The sequence below is a fragment of the Aotus nancymaae genome, unplaced genomic scaffold (assembly GCF_030222135.1).
Source record: "Aotus nancymaae isolate 86718 unplaced genomic scaffold, 86718_ANA_hifiasm-v0.15.2.pri h1tg000062l, whole genome shotgun sequence".
Classification (NCBI taxonomy): Eukaryota; Metazoa; Chordata; class Mammalia; order Primates; family Aotidae; genus Aotus; species Aotus nancymaae.
Window position 1 is genome coordinate 41,189,134 of NW_026988476.1, and position 16,217 is coordinate 41,205,350.

Sequence of the window (16,217 nt, forward strand, 5' to 3'; positions counted from 1 at the left end):
AACGTGAGCAATAAATTTCTGTTATTTAAGTCACCAAGTCTATAGTATATTGTTGGGACAATCTGAGCTGACTAAATACCCCCATATTATGTTGAACCATGTAAAATTAGTTACGATAGTTGACACTTTTACTCATAAAAATAGTAATATCATAAGGTTCAACCTAATATCATCAGTACTAGGTCCTGTCCATAAAATTGAATTTAGTTGACAAATAGGAAAGAGCAGGGTCAGCTGGGCATGGTGGCTCACACCTGTAATCCCAGCACTTTGGGAGGCCAAGGCAGGTGGATCACCTGATGTCAGGAGTTCAAAACCAGCCTGGCCAATATGGTGAAACCCTATCTCTACTGAAAATACAAAAATTAACCAGGTGTGGTGGCGCATGCCTGCAGTCCCAGCTACTCAGGAGGCTGAGGCAGGAGAATAGCTTGAACCCAGAAGGTGGAGGTTGCAGTGAACCAAGATCATGCCACTGCACTCCAGCTTGGGTGACAGAGAGTTCATCTCAAAAAAAAAAAAAAAGCAGAGTCTTGTGATACAGTACACTCTGAACCTGATGGGAACGAGTCCTTCTAATAGACTAGAGATGATTTTTGCTTTTATAGTAAAGCAAAGACTTAGCAGTCACCTGTATCCATCAATCAAAAGAGAAAACCAGGCCAGGCTTGATGGCTCACGCCTGAAATCAAAGCACTTTAGGAGGGTAAGGTGAGTGGATCACCTGAGGTCAGGAGTTTGAGACCAGCCTGGCCAACATGGCAAAACCCTCTCTCTACTAAAATTACAAAACTTAGCTGGGTATGGTGGCGTATGCCTGTAATCCCAGCTACTCGGGAGGCTGGGGCATGAGAATCGCTTGAACCTGGGAGGCAGAGGCTGCAATGAGCTGAGATTGCCACTGCACTCCAGACTGGGAGGCAGAGCAAGTCTCCTCAAAAAAAAAAAAAAAAAAAAAAAAAAAAAAAGACCAGGCTTAGAGGCTCACGCCTGTAATCCCAGCACTTTGGGAGGCTAAGGTGGGGGTAGATTACCTGAGGTCAGGAGTTCGAGACCAGCCTGGACAACGTGGCAAAACCCCATCTCTACTAAAAATAGAAAAATTAGCCATGCGCAATGGCAGCTGCCTGTAATCCCAGCTACTCAGGAGGCTGAGACAGGTGAATCATTTTAGCGTGTGAGGCAGAAGTTGCAGTGAGTCGAGATCACACTACTGCACTCCAGCCTCGGCGACAGAGCAAGACTCTTGTCTCAAAAAAGAAGAAAACCAGGGCAACATGTAATGGGTTTGAGGAAACTTAAGGATAAAAGTTAAATAAAGGGCCAGGCACTGTAGCTGACACCTATAATCCCAGCACTTTGGGAGGCTGAGGCGGGCAGATCACGAGGTCAGGAATCTCACCATCCTGGCCAACATGGTGAAATCCTATCTACTAAACATACAAAAATTAGCTGGGCGTGATGATGCGTGCCTGTAATTCCAGCTACTCAGGAGGCTGAGGCATGAGAGTCACTTGAAATGCATTCCAGCTTGGGCAACAGGGCTAGACGCTGCCTCAAAAAGAAGTTAAATAATTTAAAGTTTACAGAGTTTTCCTTAGGGAAATAAATAAATTGACCTGGAATCTTTAAGGTCATTCTGCCTTCTGAGAATTGACTGTTGAGCTTCACATTCATGTACAGGAAGCCTTGATGCAGGGAGGCGCAGGTGCTTGAGTTGTGAGCTGCTCCCTGAGTCTAAGATGATTTGAGTGCCAGGGACTAGCTGTGAGGCAACAGCGTCCTCACCATGTCCTCCAAAGCAGTCCAACTAAAAGTGCTCAGCCTGGTGGCGCTGCTGCTCTTACAGATACCAAATAGAAAGGGGAGGCTTGACCATTTGTGAGTCCAAAATTGCCAAACACTTTTCGTTCAACTGTTAAGCTTTCCTGCATGGTCTGCAAAAGTTGAGGGCTTGTAGATCCCAGCCCAATTCCCCAGTCCCTGTCCTGTGCACAGATATAACAGATCCTCAAGGCCAGCCCCTTAGAGAGAATACCTGATGTTACAATTAAGTTGTGCTAGTACCCTCCATTGTTCTGAATGAGTCTCTCAATTCTCCTTCAGAAGCTAGTGCTAATTATGAATGTGTCTAATATACAAGCATGAAATTACGCTGTAAAAGTATAAAAGGGAAGGAAATAGAATTGTAAATTGGGGTTTTCAGCATGGTGAAATGGGCCATTTTTTTTCCCTTTGATCATTTATAGTTCACAAAACATTTAAAAATATATATCTTAGTATTCAACTGTCAGAGGTAGCGATATAAACATTGAATTGAAGGATTTATGTGGTCAAATCTAAAGCCCACCTAGTGTCAGAGAGGAGACTGCCCAAGATAACAGCATTTGTTGTTTGTTCATTCCGTAAATAGTTTTTAGGTTCTATTGTGTGTGTTCCAGCTACTGTAGCAATTACAAAACTAGAAATCAAACCCAGTATTTGTTTCCCATGGCTCTTTTCCCTAAACCTAATGCTGCCTGTTTATCTCACGTAGATGTTGTGGGTATCTGTCTCCATAAGGTCACTAAAGTATTTACCCAGCATTGTGATCACTGTGCATGTAAGATCCTAATCCCTGTCTCAGAAAAACTTACTTGTGCTGGGTGCAGTGGCTCATGCCTGTAATCCCAGCACTTAGGGAGGCCAAGGCGGGTGGATCACAAGGTCAGGAGATCGAGACCATCCTGACTAATATGGTGAAACCTCGTCTCTACTAAAAATACAAAAACTTAGCCATGCGTGGTGGCATGTGCCTGTAGTCCCAGCTTCTCGGAGGGAGGCTGAGGTAGGAGAATTGCTTGAACCCAGGAGGCGTAGGTTACAGTGAGCTGAGATCGCGCAACTGCACTCCAGTCTGGGTGACAGAGCCAGACTCCATCTCAAAAAAAAAAAAAGCTTACTTGTTTACTTAAATAAAAGCTTTGTACAGAGGTCTTAAGCTCTTTAAACGTCAGTTTCCACATCTCTAAAAGGGGTATAACGGCACCTGCCCTAAGGATTAGAAGTGATCAGGCCCACTTAGCACTGGTTAAGTACCAGGTATCCAGTGAGCTCTCCCTGTGGTACCTGCTCTTCCAAGAGCACAATGCTATATGAGAAATGGAATTAATGCCATACTAAGGGGAATACCGAGCACAAGGCCCCAAACCCAGCTAGGCAGGCCAGGGAGGACATCCTAAAGGAGGCCACAACTGAGCCAAATTTAACAACAGGAATGCACTAAAACCTAAGACCCTCCCACAGCAAACAGTTCACAAAACAATCCTGTTTGGGAAAAAATTGATTTTCTAAAGTCATGGACTTGCTTTTGAAAACTTTTTATTCACAACTAGGATTATGCAAAAGCAACTCAACTTACTTCAATTAAAACAAGTCATTTCATCATTGTTCTAAAACAAACTTGAATACAATGAGTGCACATTTTAGGGCTTTATATAATCTTCCTCTTCACGCCCTGCTTTCCTCTTTCTGGAAGGTTTACCTGAATAAATATGAGATAAGACATAAAATTCAATATAAAATGTTTCCTGAAGTTTTATCTAAAGTGGTTCTGAGCTGACAGGGAGCCAGCCCTTCAGATTATAACTCAGTTTCTCCACCCTTGGTAGCCAAATATGTCCCCACAGATACTGTCTAGATCAGGCAACTGAACTTAGGTTTCCCCGGGGCAGGCTGAAGTACAAGGCGCGATCTTGGCCCACTGCAAACTCCGCCTCCTGGGTTCTAGCAATTCTCCTTCCTCAGCCTCCCAAACAGCTGGGATTACAGGCTTGTGCCACCATGCCCGGCTAAGTTTTTGTATTTTTAGTAGAGACAGGGTTTCACCATGTTGGCCAGACTAGTCTCAAACTTTGACCTCAGGTCATCTGGCTGTGTAGGCCTCTCAAAGTGCTGGGATTACATGCGTGAGCCACCCCACCCTGTGAATACTTACTTTTCATTCTATGCTGACTGACATTTCTATTGTTTTACTTGAAATATGTTCCCCAGCTTCCCCAGTACTTCACTTCTTTTCTCTCTAAAATTCAGTACAGTTGGACCTCCATATCCAAGGATTAAACCAGCCACAGATCAAAAATGTTTCAAAAATTTTTAAATAAGGCAGTATAACAACTTTTTTTTTTTTTTGAGACAGAGTCTCACTCTTTTGGCCAGGCTGGAGTACAGTGGCATGACCTCGGCTCACTGCAACCTCCCTTGCCAGAGCTCAGGCAATTCTCCTGCCTCAGCCTCCCGAGTAGCTGGGATTACAGGCGTGTGCCACCACACCTGGCTAATTTTTATATTTTTAGTAGAAATGGGATTTCACCATGTTGGCCAGGCTGGTCTCGAATTTTTGACCTCAGGTAATCTACCCACCTCAGCCTCCCAAAGTGCTGGGATTACAGGCGGAAGCCACCGTGCCCAGCCTACATAGCATTTATATTGTATTATAAGCAATCTAGAGATGATTTTTTTTTTTTTTGAGACAGGGTCTTGCTCTGTCACCCAGGCTGGAGTGCAGTAGCACGATTATAGCTCACTGCAGCCTCAACCTCCTGGGTTCAATTGATCCTCCTGCCTAAGCTTCCTGAGTAGCAGGGACAATTTTTAATTTTTTTTTTTTTAAGAGATGGGAGTCTCAAACTCCTGGGCTCAAACGATCTGCCCACCTCAGCCTCCCAAAGTGCTGGGCTCCCAAAGCACCCATCCTACAAATGATTTAAAGCAGGGGATGTACATAGTTTATATGCAAATACTAATTAAACTATCTTATATAAGCAACTTGAGCACTTGTGGATTTTGGTATATTCTGAGTCCTGGAACCAATCCACTGTGGATACTAAGGGACAACTATGTGTGTTATATAGAGAGAGGAAAAAATAAATGAACACACAGTGACCATTGTTGTCACTGCGATGGGAGTTTTTCTCGTCTGTATCTCTAGAACAGAGCATGTGTTCAGAAAACATTCAATGAATTAATATGGTCAATGGGCAATACCATAGTGATTCTCTTACATAATTAATAATTAAGACCAGGCATAGTGGGTCACGCCTGTAATCCCCACACTTTGGGAAGCCAAGGCAGGCAGATCACTTGAAGCCAGGAGTTTGAGACTAGCCTGGCCAACATGGCGAAACTCTATCTCTATTAAAGATACAAAAAAAAATTAGCGGGGCTTGGTGGTGCATGCCTAAAATTTCAGTTACTCATGTGGCTAAGGCACAAGAATTGCTTGAAACTGGGAGGCAGAGGTTGCAGGGAGCCAAGATTGTGCCACTACACTCCAGCCTGTGCGATATAGCAAGACTATCTTAAAAATAAAAGAGAGACTTAAAATTTCTTTGCACCTTTGATCTTATTGAAGGAAAACAAAATATTTTTATAACAAATGAGATAGATAGCCCCTCAACTACTATTATATTCAAACAATAAAAATACCCAGTTTTAAGCCAAGCACCACAGCTCATGCCTATAATCCCAGTACTAGGGAGTCCAAGGTAGAAGGATTGCTTGAGGCCAGGCTAAGCAACATAGTGAGACCTCATCTCTACAAAATCATTTTAAAAATTAGCCAGGTATGGTGATGCATGCCTGTCGTTCTAGCTGCTCAGGAGGCTTTGGCAGGAGGATCTCTTGAATCCAGGAGATTGAGGCTGCAGTGATCCATGATCATGCCACTGCATTCCAGCCTAGGCAACAGAACGAGACCCTGTCTTAAAAAAAAAAAAAAAAAAAGGCCAGGCTTGGTGGCTTATGCCTGTAATCCCAGTACTTTGGGAGGCCGAGGCAGGAAGATCACTTGAGATTAGGAGTTCGAGACCAGCCTGGCCAATATGGTGAAACCCCGTCACTACTAAAACATACCAAAATTAGGCATGGTGGCAGGTGCCTGTAACCCCAGCTACTTGGAAGGCTGAGGCAGGAAAATCACATGAACCTGGGAGGTAGAGGTTGCAGTGAGCCAAGATCGTACCATTGCACTCCAGCCTGGGCAACAAAGCAAGACTCCATCTCAAAATAAATAAATTAATTAAATAAATTTTTAAAGACACCCAGTTTCCCACAGTGAACATGGTAGACCACTCCTTGCTTTACCTACATGAAGCAATTTGTAGTTCTGTAGCCAAGACTTGATATCTCAGGTCCTGTACCTTTCTTTACAGGCCTTTCCATCTTCCTAGAGTGCCTAACCTGGCCTCTGTGTTGCAAACTTCGGCTCATTCTTCAACACCCAGCAGAGTATTCCTCCTCTATGCAGCCTTTCAAGACCTACCAGATCACGGGTATCAGACCTTTGGGCCACCCCTAGTCCTACTGCTGCACTGATCTCAGTGGATTTCAGTCAAGTGTGTAGACAGTTAATTTGTGCCTGCCTGGTCTGTGAGCAATATTCCCAGCAGTTGACTCCTGAGTACAGGGTAAATTCTGAGAATTGAATACATTTGGTCTTACTTCATTACTGAATTTCTTTGCTGTCACTCATCTTTGAGTCATATCTTCTGACCCCTGATCACTGTCTGAGGAATAGATTCTGGCTTGTTCCTCTGATAGCAAAGGAATTTGGGACATGAAACTCCCCTTCAAAGATGGTTTATTCCTCAATGTTTCTTCTGCCAAATATTGTTACTTCCCACTGTACATTTTTCCTGAAGGTGTTAACTTTTGTTAAAAGTTTCAGTGGGAAAGTAAGTAGAACTTTCAGACATGCTGAAATGACTAGATTTGAGAGGTTTTGTTCTTAAAGAGGTTATTTGAGCACTTAAATACCTATAACACATCATTTTTAAGAACTATGAAACTTAAATATTGGGTCTTCAATTTTACAAACAGGGGAACTGCCTTTTATACATTTCCATCCACAACAACATAAATTGTTTAATTTATTTTATTTGGAGAATGCCATATTTTCACAGCTAATCTTTTCTTTGGGAGAGTAGCCCTAAGAAAAACAAAAAGCCTTCGTACTTTCGTTCTCAGTAAACAGTAGGACAAGGAGTAAGAGCTCACCAGAGCAAAAGCAGGCACTGTCACCCTGAAATGATGAACTGTGACTGTCACACCTGACTCACCTTAGTAATAGTTTTTAATGGCAGCCAGACTGAAGGTGTCCTTGCCTTCCTCCTCCACATCATCACTACCAGGGTCCTGGTAGGAGACACTTGGCCCCTGCTGGTTCTGCTTCTCCTGCAGATGGATTTCCTGAGACTCCTGGTGAGTGGAAGCCCTCAAGCGTTCTTTCTGTAAAGAAGCAAATAACCTCTTTAGCCTAAAACAGAAACTACTTTTGTGCCCTCTTGCATCTATTTTCACCATAAAGAAGACATAATGCCTAGTCCAGGATAACAGCTCTCCCATGTGTCTTCGAAGTATCATCTTCCCCATCACACCTCTGTTACTCCACGTGGATCCTTTGGTTTGTAGGTGTGAAGGATATGCAAGGGTGAAGAGGCAGAAGGAGCCAGGCGCATTGGTTCATGCCTGTAATCCCAGCACTCCAGGAGGCCAAGGCAGGCAGATCACTTGGGGTCAGGAGTTCAAGACCAGCCTGAGCAACATGGCGAAACCCCATCGCCACCAAAAAATACAAAAATTAGATGGGCGTGGTGGTGTGAGCCTCTAGTCCCCAGCTACTTGGGAGGCTGAGGCAGGAGAATCGCTTGAATCGAGGAGGCAGAGGTTGCAGTAAGCCAAGATCATACCACTGCACTCCAGCGTGGGCAACAGAGTGAGACTCTGTCTCAGAAAAAAAAAAAAAGGGCAGAAGGGAGACCTGACACTAACCGGCTTGTTTGGCATTGGCACAGGCCTGTCCTCCAGAGCTGTGCTGGTGTTTTGTGCTGCCACTCGGCCCAGAGAGAAGCAACTCACCCAAATTGACCCCCTAGAGCAGCAGAGGCTGTTTCTGTTCATCCTTGAGCCACAACCACCTGACCTGCCCAGGCTCCACCAAACTCCCATGGCTCCCAGATATTCCTGTCCTGACCCCTCAACCCAGAACTTCAGTGACAGAATGGGGAGGCTTACTAGGGGACAGTTCTTGAGCCACAAGGTAGACTCCATTTTTTAAATCTGCCTGGCATTTCACACATTGCGGTTCACAATGTGTGTTTGTGAAAGGTTACATTTTTTAAATATTCAGTTTTCTAGATTTCAGAGTTCTTTGGTACAATCTCACCAAACAGCCATTGATAATTACTGTGGTTAACTACACACTAAGAAAGTTAAACTGGCTCCCTGATAACTTCAAGAAATAAAACAGCAGTGGCAATAAGAAATGGTGAATTAATATTCTGGAAAACATAGGTCTTACTACCCTTAATGTCCCAGGAGAAAGCTTAGCAAACATACCTTCATCACTTCTGTGTGTTGGCCTTCAGGATCACGACCCAGCATAGGTAAAATTCTAATTTTCTGTGTCTTTGAACTTCTTTTAGCAAGTGGCAGGGTCACTTTTCTGTATGTAGCACTGTCTATAGAGTGAGGTCTGCCAGGAAGTGGACAAAAATGTTTCACTGGTTACTAAGAATATTTGGAGGCAGTCATACCGATAGCAAAAACAACTGGGGACGAGGACCTCACACTCAGCAGACAGAGGAAGCAGAACCACAGTTCTTCTTTCTCCAACCTCCTGAGAAGCTCCTCCCTCTGCCCTATCTCCTGGGGAAAGCTGACTGGGCTGAAGTGGGAGTGCAGTGGAAGTGAGGGGAGGCAGGTGGCAAGGTCAAAGGCTTTTACAAAGAATATCCCCAACTGCAGTCAGAGGAGAAGAGAAGGAATATGAAATCTCAGTTCCCAGAGGGAGGTACAGATTCCAGAAGGCGCAATTGGGGAACTAAAGATGAGTCTCTTTATCTGGAAAAAATTGGAAGTCAAAGCAAGGAGGCAGGTCACAGTAGCAGCAGGGGCCTCGTAACAGCCCAGGGGATAATACAGCTAGACCAGAAGTCCTGAGACAGAAAGAAATGTCTTCCTGCCTACAGGAAGGCAGCTTTTAATTAAGTACATCAGAGGGGAGGAGGATGATCCTTAGGGGAGAGTCTCTGGAAGAGAGCATGGCTGCAGAGAGATGGGACATCAGGAATGAGATGGTGCCAGGCAGTCAAATATTATCCCGGTATGGAGCACGGGGGACAGTGAAAAAAAGCAAGCTCAGAATCACGCATCTTTCAGGATGCTATTCTAGGAGAGATGATTAAGAGACTGGATTGAGCACCACTCACCACTTGTGCCAGGTCTCTGTGTGATGTTCCATGTGTTATTTGACTTCATTGATATAACATCCCTGTGCAATAGATGTTGTTATCGCCATTTTATAGATAAGGAAGCTGGAAATTAGTGAGATTGTGACCCTTCCTCAAAATTACATAACCTCAGAGCTATCCCTATTTATAGTCTATAAAAAGACCAACAGATTACTGAATATTATTTATATACTATAACACCCATTCATTTAAGTATTCAATTAAACAAAGTTGTATAGTCATGACCCGTATCTGATTTTAGAAAATTTCCATGTCCCCCAAAAGAGCGCTTGTCTTTTAAGTACTCCACCTCTGGAAGAAAGCCTACTCCTAATCAACAGTACTGTGTCCGTCAGAGGGAAGGTGTGGAGAAGGGGCCACAACAGTGAGCTTACCTGGCCCTGGCATCTAACTGCTTAGGCACAGGCTGCTGCAGCCTCAGGGGAGGGGAGAGCCCAGCCTCTTGGGTATGTTGCTGACACACATCAACACCATTCTGCTGATGGCCAACTTCCCAGGTCAATTTCACCCCAGGGAAAGGACCTGCTGCGCAGCAGAGCTGCAAGGACAAACTCTCCAGGCTTCTTACCAAGTGCACTCATCAGTGTGGATTAATATACCTACATTTTGGGTTGTAATCACTCTCCTGGGAATTCTGATAGGATGAACTGGCTCCCTGAGAAATAGCAGCTTGGAGTAAACTTGAAAAAGGTATATGAGAACCAGACCATGGTCCAGGGGTGAGCTGTACTATCTCAACTTTATTGCTCTTTAATGGCAAGTAATCATGTGTCGGTGTGAATAGTTACCTAAAGGTAAGTTTGGATTTAAAGACGGCTTGTCCCTGCAGACCAGTGTTGTCTCTTATAAACAGGTGATTGTAATTGCCCAGCAGTGGGGCTTTGTAGACATCAAACGCTTCATTGCCTAAATGCAGGGACATGCTGGAAATGAGAAACAGTTCAAATATTAGGGTGGATATTTAATGAGTCCTACGGCTTCCATTCTGCCCTGCAAGCTTGGCTTAAAATAGTGTGGAACTGCTAGATCCTGTCCGTATACTGAATTCATAGGAAAAGCAGAAAAGATGCTATAAATAACCTGTCTCCTTCCAAAGTAAAAAGTGGTAAAAATCTATCATCTCTTTAACTCGAAATATAATTGTTTTGTAATTTTACAAATCTCTGTCACTTCATTAGCAAAGCAGAAACAAGTTTTCCAAAATATCATTTTGTCATGTTTGATATCTCACCAATGAGAGCTAACTTTAGTCTTTCACATCAGTAAGGTAGATATAATCGCTTTTGTCACATCTTGAGTTCATTTCTGAAGTTACCACCAGCACAGCTATAAGACCTCTACCCTATTTACTTCTCTCAGGTTTCCTAGGTAATGCCACAGACCTAGACTTTTGTAAATCCTTTAGTGAAAATGACCCCAGACTGGGCACGGTGTCTCATGCCTGTAATCCCAGCACTTTGGGAGGCTGAGGTGGGCTGATTACCTGAGGTCAGAAGTTTAAGACCAGCCGGGCCAGCATGGTGAACTGTCTCTACTAAAAATACAAAAATCAGACAGGCACGGTGGCACATGCCTGTAATCCCAGCTAGTATGGAGGCTGAGGCAGAATTGCTTGAGCCTGGGAGATGGAGGTTGCCGTGAGCTGAGATCACGCCACTGCACTCCAGCACTCCAGCGTGGCCGACAGAGCAAGACTCTGTCTTAAAAAAAAAGAGAAAATGACCCCAAAAGAAGGTTCTACAAAGAAAACCTGACTCATCCCAGGCCTCCCTCTTGGTATGTCAGTATTCTTCAGGCATTTTGTGCTCACCTTCCATCTGACCACTTGACCATCCGAGCATTGCTTTCTTTAATTTTATTTCCTGCTTCATCCCGGCGTATCCTCCATCTTATAGTATTTTCTACCTGGTTCAAAACCCAAAGGCATTGGTTAGTTAAACCAGTTTAACTAACTAAATGTTCTTCTTTCTTCAAGTGATTTGTAATCATGTGTAAAAACTTGGTAGGTAATGATAGAATACGCTTACAAAAACTAGCTGATGCAGCAAAACTGAAACCTAGCTGCTACCAATACCTAGAGATGTTGGTTAAACTAACCAGACATTTTCTTTAAATCTTTTCTGAGCTCCAGTTCATAGCAATGGAAGCAGGAGCTAAGTAGGATGCAGGCCGGAGGTGTTATCAGACAAGACACACCAAGAGATCCAAAGGAGACAGCATGAGGCTTTGGGTCCACATGAGGTAGAAAGTTAGAATGAGACCTCTGCCACTTGAAGATAGTGGGGCCACTTGAAGATAAACCCAATGAAAGAAGGGCTAAAAAGTGCCCCATTCGCCTAGTGGGACAGGGAAGCTCTGTGCATGAAATTACAATTTTTTTAAAAGAATAAACAACTAATCAAAAAATTAAAACGAGATCAGTGCTTTGCCCTGTTTTTGAGTCTAAATTTATTCTACCCATATGGTAGAGAACTCCAAGTCACAAAAGTAACAACAACAACAAAAATTGCCCCTGCCCAGTGCTACCACTGGAGCCCCTGTAGAAACTCAATACGAAATCCTTAGCCAGGCAAGGTGGTGTGCATCTGTAGTCCCAGCTACTCAAGAGGCTGAGGTGGGAAGATCACTTGAGCACAGGAGTTTGAGATTAGCCTGGGCAAAACAGCGAGGCCCATCTCAAAAAAAACCATAAGTTTTAAATTTAGAAAAAAAAAATGTTTTAAAGAAAACCCCCTTAAGGAAAAACAGCATGCCTGTGAGAGCAGTTGGTAGCGCTTTGCCGTCACAGGTCTTCTTAGAGAGAAACCACCTAATGACAAGATCTCTTTTGTGCATAGTTTGAATATCCATGAAGAGTCAAAACATTTCTATTGTGGGAAATGGCCAGGATCCACCCACTGTAAAATGTGCAGGCAATTCCATATAACTTGTTATGTTGTTATTTATCCTGAAGGAAGTAGCTAACAATTTTCAAAAATTTTATCTTTACTTATGTCAAAAAAGGCATAACTGCAACCAAAAAAGAAAGTGACAATTCCACAGGGATAAAAAAGGGCACATACCTCCTCCCGTAAAAATATTCTGAAAAGATGTTTAATTCCTAGGTCTAAAGAGCTATTGAACAAGAAACATAAGAGGATTTCCCAAGCTTAAGTCTCAAGTTGTCATCCCTGTTTTACTTTATAAAAGGAAAAACTTAAAAGAAAAAATCAATAAAGTATGGGATGGTACCTTTAATTTTAACCTGATTCTATCTTCCTCGTCAAGCACTTTCTCATCTTCAAATTCATCTTCATAAAACTGAGGATCAAAAGGTCTAAAAATTGTGTTTTTAATGTCATGTTAGCCATATTTAGTAAGGAATATGATTAATACTATATTTAATCACTCTTACAATGTGTCACCTTCAAAAATCACAGTAGATAAATAACTTCATGTAAACCTTCAAAGAAGTATGCAAATTACCATGCTTTCTTGAAATTTGTTTCTAAAACATTGCCTGAAATAAAATTCAAATGCAATTAGCAATCCAAAATGTTATTTGATGAAATATGTCTTCTAAAGTATAGGCAACACACGGTCTTCCCATATTTTTTAAGAAAATGTGTTGTGTTTAATTGCACAAGAGCCTGCATGCATATATATTAGTGAATCATACCCATTGACACTATTTTGTAGTGCAAAATAATTGTCTTTTCTAGATTCACAATGGCTTTTGCATTGAACATTTGTGATTTTTCTCTTTTTGAGGTAGAGTCTCACTCTGTTGCCCAGTCTGGAGCGCAGTGGCATAATCTTGGCTCACAGCAAGCTCTGCCTCCTGGATTTAAGATATTCTCACGCCTTAGCCTCCTAAGTAGCTGAGATTACAGGCACACACCACCATACCCAGCTAATTTTTGTATTTTTAGTAGAGATGGGGTTTCACCATTTTGCCCAGGCTGGTTTTGAACTTCTGACCTCAAGAGATCTGCCCACCTTGGCCTCCCAAAGTGCTGGAATTACAGGCATTAGCCACCATGCCCGGCCAGAATATTTGTGATTTCTCTGGCAGACTTTATCACTCTTAATTTCTGATTTTTCAGCTTTATACTAGTGAAAAACACCTTCATCCATTATGATCTGTTTATGTATAAGAAAGTGCCAAAATGCTAGAAAAATTATTAGCATTAAAATTCTCTCACCAGTAATTCATTTTTCTACCACAGTACATCCTACATTTATTTTTTCAAAATTATGAGAAATCTCCCATCTTTATGATTACTCAACTCATGATAAATAAGAAGTATTTATTTGAAATATTTTTTTCAATATCTTGAAAATTTTAATCACTCCTCTTACTTGGGTTCTATACTGAGAAACTTGGGTAGTTGAACAAAATACAATTCATTTCCTAAATCAGAGTTGACACTGGGAATTTCTGCTTCTATTATGGTTTCAGAAATTGGCTCTTCCTCCTGCTGATCCTGAGGCACTCCATGTTCATCCTAAGAAAGGAATCAGAATGTGAGAGCTTGAAGAGGCCTTAGAAATGCGCTAGCTTTACTCGTCCTGCACTGGGCAAATGCAGGTTTGATGGGAAGTAAATTTTTGTTCTTTTTGTTTTTGATACGGAGTCTCGCTCTGTCACCCAAGCTGCAGTGCAGTCGCATGATCTCAGCTCACTGTAACCTCTGCCTCCCGGGTTCAAACAATCCTCCCGCCGCAGCCTCCTGAGTAGCTGGGATTACAGGCCTGCGCCACCACACCTGGCTAATTTTTGTATTTTCAGTAGAGATGAGGTTTCACTGTGTTGGCTAGACTGGTCTCAAACTCCTGACCTCAGGTGATCCACCAGCCTCGGCTTCCCAAAGTGCTGGGATTACAGGCATGAGCTACCATGCCTGGCCAGGAAGTAAATTTAGACTCCACTTTAGGGATAAAACAGCAACTCTGCCAAGCTTCTCCCTAAAACTTCACCTCATGCCTACAAAAAAGCAAAACAGGCTGGGCGCAGTGGCTCATGCCTGTAATCTTTGGGACTTCGTCTCAAAAAAAAAAAAGGGCAAAACAAAGCAGAAAAAACACGACAAACAAGATCTGTTAGCCTATATTACTAGAAAAAAGTGTAAGTATCTATTTTGTTGACATAAATATTTTGCATGATATATTCAGCAACAGAAGTGTGAGATTATTCACCCCATCAATACTAGGCAACTATTAAAATCAGAGAATGTCAACATAGCTCATGCTTCTTGTCATAGGCTTGAATAAGAAAAACCTTTAAATCAAAGGTTTTTACATTATGACTCCTCACAGTCTAGCCCCTAAAGTTTGGCATCAACCTCATTCTGAGTAGTTCCTTCTGTGCCTTCTTACAGCCAGAAATTCTCAATATAGCTAAGAAAGTCACCTATTCATCAGATGTTCAGCTCTCCATGTCCTCTCTCAACATGAGAGAGACAGACTCATCCGCCTCTGAAGCTTTTTTTTTTTTAGCTTTGAATAATGGGATTGGTTGACATTGGTGATTGTACTTACAACCAGCTGTCCTGGAATAGGTGGTTGACTGCCCTCATCACTCTCAGAAGAAATGTCCTCTATATCTCCAAACAGATCCATGGTCCCACTAGGATCTTCAGGGTTTGAGGGAAATGTACAGTATTAATTTTTCCAACTAAAGTTATTTACACAGTTCTTGGTCCACCACTTCAACATCATCCTAAGATTCATAAACCAAATCTCCATTAAACCAATCTCAAACTGGCTCTGTAAGCCTGGTTCTCAGAAGCTTAACTAGAGTGTCTTTGGAGAAAGGAGGAGGTAGAACTGGTGGGTGAAAGGCAATCACTGTGGCAGCCAGCTTCTTTCAAGATTCCTGCCCATCATAATAATTCCTGCCTCTGGTTTCCATGCCCTTGTGTAGTCTACTCCAACACTGTGTCGTGATTGATCTATGTCATCAGTAGAATACAACCTCTATTCAAGAAGAGGCTATGAAAGATAGTGTGGCTTTTCTGTCTTGTTCTTTCTTAAGTCACTCGCTCTGGGGAAAGCCAGCTGCCACGCTGTGAGGACACTCAAACTGCCTACAGAGAGACCCACATAGTGAAAAACTAAGGTCCCTGCCAAGAGCTATGTGAGCCATCTTGGAAACAGATCCTTCAGCTCTAGGCAAGCCCTTAGATAATGTAGTGCCATTCCAACATCTTGACTGCAGCCTGCAGGAGACTCTGAGTTAGAAACACCCAGCAAAGCCATTCCAAAATTCCTAACCCTTAGAATCAGCATGATATAGTAAATACTTGTTGTTGTAAGCTGCTGAGTTTCAGAGTGTTATTTATTTATTTATTCAGACAGAGTCTCACTCTGTCACCCAGGTTGGAGTGCAGTGGTGCAATCTCCGCTCACTGCAACCTCCGCCTCCTGGGTTTAAGCAATTCCCTGCCTCAGCCTCCCAAGTGGCTGGGATTACAGGAGCCCACCACCACACCCTGCTAATTTTGAATCTTTAGTAGAGATGGGGTTTCACCTCTTGGCCAGGCTGGTCTTTAACTCCTGACCTCGTCGTGATCCAACCGCCTTGGCCTCCCAAAGTGCTGGGATTACAGGTATGAGCTGCCACGCCCCTAGCCAATTTTTTTTTTTTTTTTTTGAGACAGAGTCTCACTTTGTCACCCAGACTGGAGTGCAATGGTGTGATCTCGGCTCACTGCAACCTCTGCCTCCCAGGTTCAAGTGATTCTCCTGCCTCAGCCTCCTGAGTAGCTGGGACTACAGATGCGTGCCACCCACCCAGCTAATTATTATATTTTTAGTAGAGACAGCATTTCACTGTGTTGGCCAGGCTGATCTCAAACTACTGACCTCAAGTGATTCACCCACCATGGCCTCCCAAAGTGTTGGGATTACAGGTTTGAGCCACCATGCCTGGCCAATTCTTTAGAG

At 43.0% G+C, this 16,217-nt stretch overlaps 1 protein-coding gene across 2 annotated transcripts; it reads right to left on the reverse strand.

Moving 5' to 3' along the window:
• Positions 1-2,955: 2,955 nt before the first annotated feature.
• On the reverse strand, positions 2,956-15,875 carry LOC105710037 (RNA polymerase-associated protein LEO1-like). 2 transcript variants are annotated; one of them, XM_021673159.2, is made up of 8 exons: positions 14,811-15,875; positions 13,632-13,777; positions 12,522-12,606; positions 11,101-11,195; positions 10,079-10,213; positions 8,377-8,512; positions 7,098-7,266; positions 2,956-3,523 (listed from the first exon to the last, which is right to left on the reverse strand). In XM_021673159.2, exons 1-7 carry the CDS (start codon positions 14,889-14,891, stop codon positions 7,099-7,101), a joined length of 846 nt encoding a protein of 281 aa, XP_021528834.2. In that variant the 5' UTR covers positions 14,892-15,875; the 3' UTR covers positions 2,956-3,523; position 7,098. The 2 variants fall into 2 exon arrangements, with proteins under 2 accessions (XP_021528834.2, XP_021528835.2); XM_021673160.2 differs by lacking the exons at positions 2,956-3,523; positions 7,098-7,266 and adding an exon at positions 9,249-9,310 and having other exon boundaries at positions 8,420-8,512.
• Between the last annotated feature and the right edge of the window lie 342 nt (positions 15,876-16,217).

Bases quoted from the DNA above. Each gene is read 5' to 3' on its own strand.
- LOC105710037 (XM_021673159.2), bottom strand. From the start codon at position 14,891: ATGGATCTGTTTGGAGATATAGAGGACATTTCTTCTGAGAGTGATGAG. The intron at 11,196-12,521 runs GTACCATCCCAT...GTTTTGAACCAG, and splicing joins GAATCAGGTTAAAATTAAAG to GTAGAAAATACTATAAGATG. The intron at 8,513-10,078 runs GTAACTATTCAC...ACTTCCTGGCAG, and splicing joins AAATCCAAACTTACCTTTAG to ACCTCACTCTATAGACAGTG.